Here is an 8,068-nt window from a genome sequence, read left to right as displayed (position 1 = left end):
ACTCTCCTCCCCCGCTGTGGGTCTATATAAATGCCTCCCAGGCTATTCAGGAGGGGCCAAGAGATTAAAAGCAGGTTCAGAGGGCTCAGATGCCACTCACCAGACAGCAGGGTCGACTGCTAGTGACCTTGAGCCCAGTCCTGGACAGACAGACAGACGGACGCACAGAGAAGCAGATGCTCCTTGGCCGGCTAATCACTCTTCTGTGCCTGCTTAGCGGGGCCCGGCCTACAGGCTCAGGGAGGCCTGAACCCCAGGCTCTCAGACCTCAGTCCTGGGCTGTGGCCAATCAGACCTGGGCTCTGGGCCCAGGGGCCCCACCTCCACTGGTGCCAGCTCCTGCTCTTAGGAGCTGGAAGGCCTTCTTGGGCCTGCAGAAAGCCAGGCAGCTGGGGATGGGCAGGCTGCAGCGTGGGCAGGACGAGGTGGCTGCTGTGACTCTGCCACTGAACCCTCAGGAAGTGACCCAGGGGATGTGTAAGGCTGTGCCCTTCGTTCAGGTGAGTGTGTAGGTGTGGGGAGGAGAGGGCTGGGTCTCACCATTGGCAGAAGGCACAGGCCGTGGCCCCAGACAGATTTGGGTTCAAGTCCTGTATCCTCCAGATGAATGTCTCCGTGCCTCAGTTCCCTCCCTTATAAAATGGGACCCAAGCCTCTCCCACCTGGGCAGATGCAGTTGCCTGTATCCTGGTCTCCTTGATTCCACTATCATGCCCCTCTCCACCCCCAAGCCTGGTTTTCCACCCAGCAGCCAGAGGGCGCCTGTGAACACCAGAGTCAGATCTGGTTCCTCCTCCGGCTAGAACCCATGGCTCCCACTTTACTCAGAACAAAAGGCCAAGTCCTTCCCACAGCCCACAGATTTCTGTACTGTCTGATCCCATTACCTCCCTGATTTCACCTCCTCCCACTCTCCCTCTCACTTACTTTGCTTCTACACATCAGCCTCCTTTTCCTCAGACACCAACTTTCTTTCTGTTTTTTTAGACATGGGAGTCTCGCTATGTTGCGCAAGCTAGTCTTGAGCTTCTCGCCTCAAGCAATCCTCCCACCTCAGCCTCCTGAGTTCCAGGTGTGAGCCCCCGTCTCCTGCTTGATATACCAACTTTCTTTCTTTTTTGTTTTCAAGACAGAGTCTCACTCTGTCACCCAGACTAGAGGGCAGTAGTACAATCTTGGCTCACTGCAACCTCCACCTCCTGGGCTCAAGTGATTCCCGTGCCTCAGCCTCCCAAGTAGCTGAGATTACAGATGTGCATTGCCATGTCCGGCTAATTTTTGTACTTTTAGTAGAGACGAGGTTTGGCCATGTTGCCAGGCTGGTCTCGAACTCCTAACCTCAGGTGATCTGACTGCCTTGGCCCCCCAAAGTGCTGGGATTACAGGCGTGAGCCACCACACCAGGCCGGTGAGAAGTCACTTATGAGGAAGGTGGCTCAGGATTTAAGCAGAGAAGGACTAGGATTTGGGGGAGACATGATAGATCCACTTGGAGGGGATCATAGGAGGAACTAACACGCATTGAGCACCTACTTTGTGCCAGGCAGTGGGCTAAGGGCTTTCTGTTGGATGCTTCCAGGCTCCTGTAATATTGCTGTCCCTTACACCTAGGGGTACTAGTTGGCTTCCTACTAGTTAGGCAGACAGGTCCCCAGCATCCTACATCACCAGGCCACCTTATCATCATATCCTGCTTGGCTTTTCTTTAGTCTTCTTGTTTATTTATTTATTTTTTTGAGATGGAGTCTTACTGTGTTGCCCTGGCTGGAGTGCAATGGGGCTGGAGTGCAATCTTGGCTCACTGCAACCTCCGCCTACTGGGTTCAAGTGATTCTCCTGCCTCAGCCTCCCAAGTAGCTGATATTACAGGCACATGCCACCACGCCCAGCTAATTTTTGTATTTTTAGTAGAGACGGGGTTTCACCATGTTGGTCAGACTGGTCTCAAACTCCTGACCTCATGAGCCACCCGCCTCTGCTTCCCAAAGTGCTGGGATTACAGGCGTGAGCCACTGCACCCAGCCTTCTTTACTTTTCTTTTCATGTTTTTGTTTTTTTGAGACAGAGTCTCACTTTGTCGCCTAGGCGGGAGTACGGTGGTGCAATCTTGGCTCACTACACCTCCATCTGCCAGATTCAAGCAATTCTCCTGCCTCAGCCTCCTGAGTAGCTTGGGACCACAGGTGCCTGTCACCATGCTCAGCTAATTTCTGTATTTTTAGTAGAGGCGGGGTTTCGCCATGTTGGCCAGGATGGTCTTGAATTCCTGACCTTAAATGATCCACTCACCGCGGCCTCCCAAAGTGCCAGGATTACAGGCATGAGCCACCGCACCCGGCATCTTCATGTTTTTTGTTAGAGACAGGGTCTTATTCTGTTGCCCAGGCTGGAGTACAGTGGTGTGATCATAGCTCACTGCAGACTTGAAATTCTAGGATCAAGCAATCCTACTGCCTCAGCCTTCTGAGTAGCTAGGCCTACAGGTGCACAACATTAGCCCAGCTAATTTTTTTTTTTTTAAATTTCCTTGTAGAGACAGGGTCTCACTATATTGCCCAGGCTGGCCTCAAGCCACTACATCCAGCCCTTGGCTTTCAAACACCCAGGTAACCAATTCCCTGAATTAGTCCTCTTTGTTGAAAGGCCTAAAGTGATTTCTTCTTTTTCTCATTTAATTAATTTATTTGTTTATTTATTTTGGAGACAGAGTCTCGCTCTGTCACCCAAGCTAGAGTGTAATCGTGATCTCGGCTCGCTGCAACCTCCGCCTCCCAGGTTCAAGCAATTCTCCTGTCTCAGCCTCCCATGTAACTGGGATTACAGGTGTGCACGCCCAAGCCCGGCTAAGTTTTGTATTTTCAGTAGAGACGGGGTTTTGCCATATTGGCCAGGCTGGTCTCAAACTCCTGGCCTGAAGTGATCCGCCCACCTCAGCTTCCCAAAATGCTGGGATTACAGGCGTGAGCCACCGCGCCTGGCTGTCCTTGTTGAACTTCAGTCATTTTACAGGTGAGGAAACAAAAGCTCAGAGAGGCTAAGTAATTTGCCCCATGTGAACCACTGCACCCAGAGATGGCAGAGATGGCAGAGTCAGGATTTGAACCCAGGCAACCTGGCTGCAGCATCCATACCTGTCAAGGTGGGGTGGAAGTGGACAGGTGATTATCCTCACCGCTCTGGCCCCAAACTCCACCACCCTGACCGTCTCCATGCCTCCGGCCCCAGGTGTTCTCCCGGCCCGGCTGCTCAGCCACACGCCTCCGAAATCACCTCTGCTTTGGTCATTGCTCCTCTCTCTACATCCCTGGCTCGGACCCCACCCCACTAGTCCTGTGCAACAGCTGTATGCCTGCTCGCAAACATTCGGCACCTGTGGTCCTGTGGTGTCACACTGGCAGCTCAGCCTCCCGTCGACGGGTGAAGATAACCACCGTGCTGATCGAGGGGTGTCATTGCAGCCTGAAAGCATGAACTGAGCATCATGGATGGGTGCACGGAGACACGCACCTTGGAGAGATGAGGGGAGACGGACCAAGAAAGACGTGGACCTGGATGATGTACTCTGGGTCAAGAGACCAGGGATGCAGGGTTAGGCAGACAGGTCCCCAGCGTCCTCACCCTGCTCCCCAGACACTAGACACCGTGCCCATCCTGGAGTTGCACCACTGATAGTCACAGCACACGCTGACTGACAACACACTTTTTTTTTTTTTTTTTTTTGAGACAGAGTCTCACTCTGTCACCTAGGCTGGAGTGAAGTGGCTTGATCTCGGCTCACTGCAATCTCCGCCTCCTGGGTTCCAGCAATTCTCCAGCCTCAGCCTCCCACGTAGCTGAGATTAACAGGTGCTCACCATCACACCCAGCTAATTTTTGTATTTTTAGTAGAGATGGGATTTCCCCATGTTGGCCAGGCTGGTCTCAAACTCCTGACCTCAAGTGATCCGCCCCGCTTGGCCTCCCAAAGTGCTGGGATTACAGGCGGAAGCCACCACGCCCGGCCAACCACTGACTGTTTACCAGGCCCCATGCTAGGCATCTGACACGTACTAACTCTTGTAATCCTTACAGCAGCTCAATGGGATAGTGGCTAACATCACCCCATTTTACAGATGAGACAATCAAGGCCCTGAGTGGCGAAGCCACTCACCCAGAGTCACACCACAGTACAGAGTCACACCACAGTACAGAGTCACACCACAGTAAGTGGCACACAGTAAGCGGCACAGCCAGGATTCAAATCCACTCTGTTTTTTGTTTGTTTGTTTTTTTGGGGTTTTTTTTTTTGTTTTTTTTGTTTTTTTTTGTTTTTTTTAGGACAGAGTCTCTCTCTGTCACCCAGGCTGGAGTGCAATGGTGTGATCTCGGCTCACTGCAACCTCCACTTCCGGGGCTCAAGCAATTCTCCTGCCTCAGCCTCCCAAGTAGCTGGGACTACAGGTACCCACCACCATGCCCAGCTAATTTTTGTATTTTTAGTAGAGACAAAGTTTCACCATATTGACCTGGCTGGTCTTAAACTCCCGGCCTCAGGTGATCTGCCTGCCTCGGCCTCCCAAAGTGCTGGGATCAAATCCACTGTTAATCACTAGGCTGAACCATCATCTCTTATACAATGAGGTCAAAGACACTCCCAGCTGCAGGGAGGGTAGATGGCCCCACCCAGACCAGGAGACACAGCGATGACCCTGTCCTCGGGACACCAAAAAAGAAAAACAACAACAACAAAAATACCCAAATGCAAACCAAAGCAGGCAGGCAGACAGCTGCTGGGGGAAATCCTGGGGTCCTTGAGACAGAGGCAGGACCCTCGTGTTCCTAGCTGCCTCTTGCCTTGATAGTGGTTGCTGTACCCCTCTCAGACCCCCCACCTGAGTCTCCACACAGCCCCACGCCTGGCGTGGCATTCCACAGAAACCATAAAGGTTGGCTGAGTCCAGCTGTCTATATGTGCATCTGTTTGTTCCTCCAACTGGGGTTCCCTGTGAGTGGGTGGCCCCATGACAGGGTGTGGGCATCTGAGTGCTCCCTCCCCAGCTGGGGCTCAGGGTCTTCGGCGGGCGAGGGCAGCCTGGCTTTGGGCGGCTGGAACCAGGGCCCTGGCAGATGGGCCTGTCTGGCACAGACGCAGGGACATGTGGCGTTGTCAGTGTTGCCTCCAAATGCCCCCCGGAGCGTGGGGCGGGGAGCCGGCCGGGCCCTTCTCAGCCCTCTTCCTGCCTCAGGAAGGAAGGCCCCAGGTGAGGGGAGCAGGAGGGGACCCGAGGAAACAGATGGGCCAGTGGGGCGTGGGAGCCTGAGACCCCTGACCTCGCAGGCCTCACAGAGAGATGGGAACAGGCCAGGCAGGCAGCTCCCAAGGCCCCTTGCTCGAAGGGCCCTGTAGGGGGGGGTCACGAAGGGCTCTAGGGGGGCTGCCCCCTCCCTGTTCCCTCCAGAGTTCTGTGCCAAACCCCAGGCAGTGTCCGAGTGGGCAGCTCAGCCCTGGCACCATGGGCAAACCCCCCTCCGGTGGGCATGAGGCGTTTGCCTTCCCTCCCTCTGCTGGGCCCACCTTCTGCCAGCCAGGGGAGCCAGCTGGGAACCTTGGTGCCAGGGGAGCCCCCAGAGTCCCTGCCCCCTCCCGGGCAGTGCCAGCCGGCCCCCACCCCGCCCCCCAGGCCCAGTAATGGGTGGGTAATGAGTGCTGGGGGAGTGGGGGAGGGGCAGGGGATGCAGGTGCCACAGGCGCTGGCACGGGGGCTGCTAATCAGGTTTGCCAACGCCATCTGTCACCGCACGAGCATCTGGGGCTCAAGGTGACCCTGTCACCCTCAGTTACAATTATGAGTTTGGCATCTGTATTAAAGCCCGCCAGCCGGCCAGGCGGGGGAGGGCTGGGGTGGGCATGGGGTTGTGCGTTGAGCCCCATCCCTAGGGTCCCCTTCCCAGGGGCTGCGTGGCTGCCAAGGCGTGGAGCTTCTTAGGGGACTGTATCTCTGTGTGTGTGTGCACACCCATCCCAGTCTCTACAGTTCTCTAAGTGGGTCTGGAGGCAGGGCTGGAAATCATACGTTTGTGTGTGTCTCCGTGGCGGCCGTGTGTCTAGGAGTTTGGTGGGATGACTGGGGGCGGAGCTCTGAGATTTTGTGGGTGCACAGATGTTCATGCATCTGCATGCTGGGACAAGAATGTATGGAGGGAGGTGTGTCTGGTTTATGGTGTGTCTTTTTTCTTTTATTGTTAGTATTAATTATTATTATTTGAGTCAGGGTCTTGCCCTGTCACCCAGGCTGGAGTGCAGTGGAGTGATCATGGCCCGATCCCTGCAGCCTCAAACTCCTGGGCTCAAGTGATCCTCCCTCCTCAGCCTCCAGAGTAGCTGGGGCTACCGGCTCATGCCACCACACCCACCTAATTTTATTTTTTTGTAGAGACAGGGTCTCACTATGTTGCCCAGGCTGGTCTCAAACTCCTCGGCTCAAGCCATCCTTCTGGTTTAGCCTCTCAAAGTGCTGGGATTATAGGCATGAGCCACCACACCCAGCCTGATGGTGTGTGAGCGTGTGTGTGTGTGTATGTGTGTGTGTAAATACATAGGGGTAGGTTGGGAGGGGGTATCAACTGGGAGAGGCTATGTGTGGTACTGCTGAGCTCCTCAGCTATCCCTTTGTTTCTATCTTCACCAACTCCTGCTACCTGAATGTGATCTGGAGGGCTCTGAGGACGGCTTAAGAATCTGGATTTTGGCCAGGCGAGGAGTCTCACACCTGTAATCCCAGCACTTTGGGAGGCTGAGGCAGGTGGATTGATTGAGCTCACAAGTTCGCGACCACCCTGGCTAAAATGGCGAAACTATGTCTCCACAAAAATACATAAAAAATTAGCTGGGCTCCAGGCGCGGTGGCTCATGCCTGTAATCCCAGCACTTTGGGAGGCTGACGTGGGTGGATGACCTGAGGTCAGGAGTTCAAGACCAGCCTGACCAACATGGCGAAACCCCGTCTCTACTAAAAATACAAAAATTAGCCAGGCGTGGTGGTGCATGCCCGTAATCCCAGCTACTTGGAAGGCTGAGACAAGAGAATCGCTTGAACCCAGGAGGTGGAGGTTGCAGTGAGCTGAGAGTGCAACACTGCACTCCAGCCTGGGTGACAGAGAGCAAGACTCCATCTCAAAAAAAAATTAGTGGCCGGGCGCAGTGGCTCAAGCCTGTAATCCCAGCACTTTGGGAGGCTGAGACAGGCGGATCACGAGGTCAGGAGATCAAGACCATCCTGGCTAACATGGTGAAACCCCGTCTCTACTAAAAAATACAAAAAACTAGCCGGGCGACGTGGCGGGCGCCTGTAGTCCCAGCTACTCGGGAGGCTGAGGCAGGAGAATGGCGTAAACCCAGGAGGCGGAGCTTGCAGTGAGCTGAGATCCGGCCACTGCACTCCAGCCTGGGTGACAGAACGAGACTCCGTCTCAAAAAACCAAACCAAAACAAACAAACAAACAAAAAATTAGCTGGGCGTGGTGGTGTGTACCTGGAACCCCAGCTACTCAGGAGGCTGAGGTGGGAGAATGGCTTCAGCGTGGGAGGCAGAGGTTGCAGTGAGCCACGGTTGCGCCATTGTATACTCCAGCCTGCCTGGGTGATAGAGCCAGACCTTGTCTCAAAAAAAAAAAAAAACCAAAAAAACTCTCAAAGGCTTTTTTAGCCCCTGGGAGGGGGCAGGGACTCTGGGGGCCTCCTGGCACCAAGGTTCCTAGCTGGCTCCCCTGGCTGGCAGGAGGTGGGCACAGAGCCTTTGGACTGTGCCGTTGGATTCTAAATTCTTGGAGCTAGATTCTGGGTCTGGTGGATGCTAGTTTTGAACAATAGGATCTAGATTTTTGGAATCTGAATCCTGGAGTATGGTTTCAGTGGCACCATCATAGTTCCCTGCAGCCTCAGACATGTGTCACTACGACCAGCTAATTTTTATTTTTTTATTATTATTATTTTTTGAGATGGAGTCTCGCTCTGTCGCCCAGGCTGGAGTGCAGTGACCAGATCTCAGCTCACTGCAAGCTCCACCTCCCGGGTTCACGCCATTCTCCT

The 8,068-nt window shown here is 54.2% G+C and overlaps 1 protein-coding gene across 1 annotated transcript; it reads left to right on the top strand.

Moving 5' to 3' along the window:
* DAND5 (DAN domain family member 5, BMP antagonist) lies at positions 1-3,609 on the top strand. The gene is made up of 2 exons (XM_011994891.1): positions 1-500; positions 3,226-3,609. The coding sequence occupies exons 1-2, from the start codon at positions 90-92 to the stop codon at positions 3,469-3,471; spliced, it is 657 nt and encodes a 218-aa protein (XP_011850281.1). The 5' UTR covers positions 1-89; the 3' UTR covers positions 3,472-3,609.
* Positions 3,610-8,068: the final 4,459 nt, after the last annotated feature.

Source organism: Mandrillus leucophaeus, unplaced genomic scaffold (assembly GCF_000951045.1).
Source record: "Mandrillus leucophaeus isolate KB7577 unplaced genomic scaffold, Mleu.le_1.0 Scaffold463, whole genome shotgun sequence".
Lineage (NCBI taxonomy): Eukaryota > Metazoa > Chordata > Mammalia > Primates > Cercopithecidae > Mandrillus > Mandrillus leucophaeus.
This window is presented reverse-complemented; position numbering and strand designations above follow the sequence as displayed.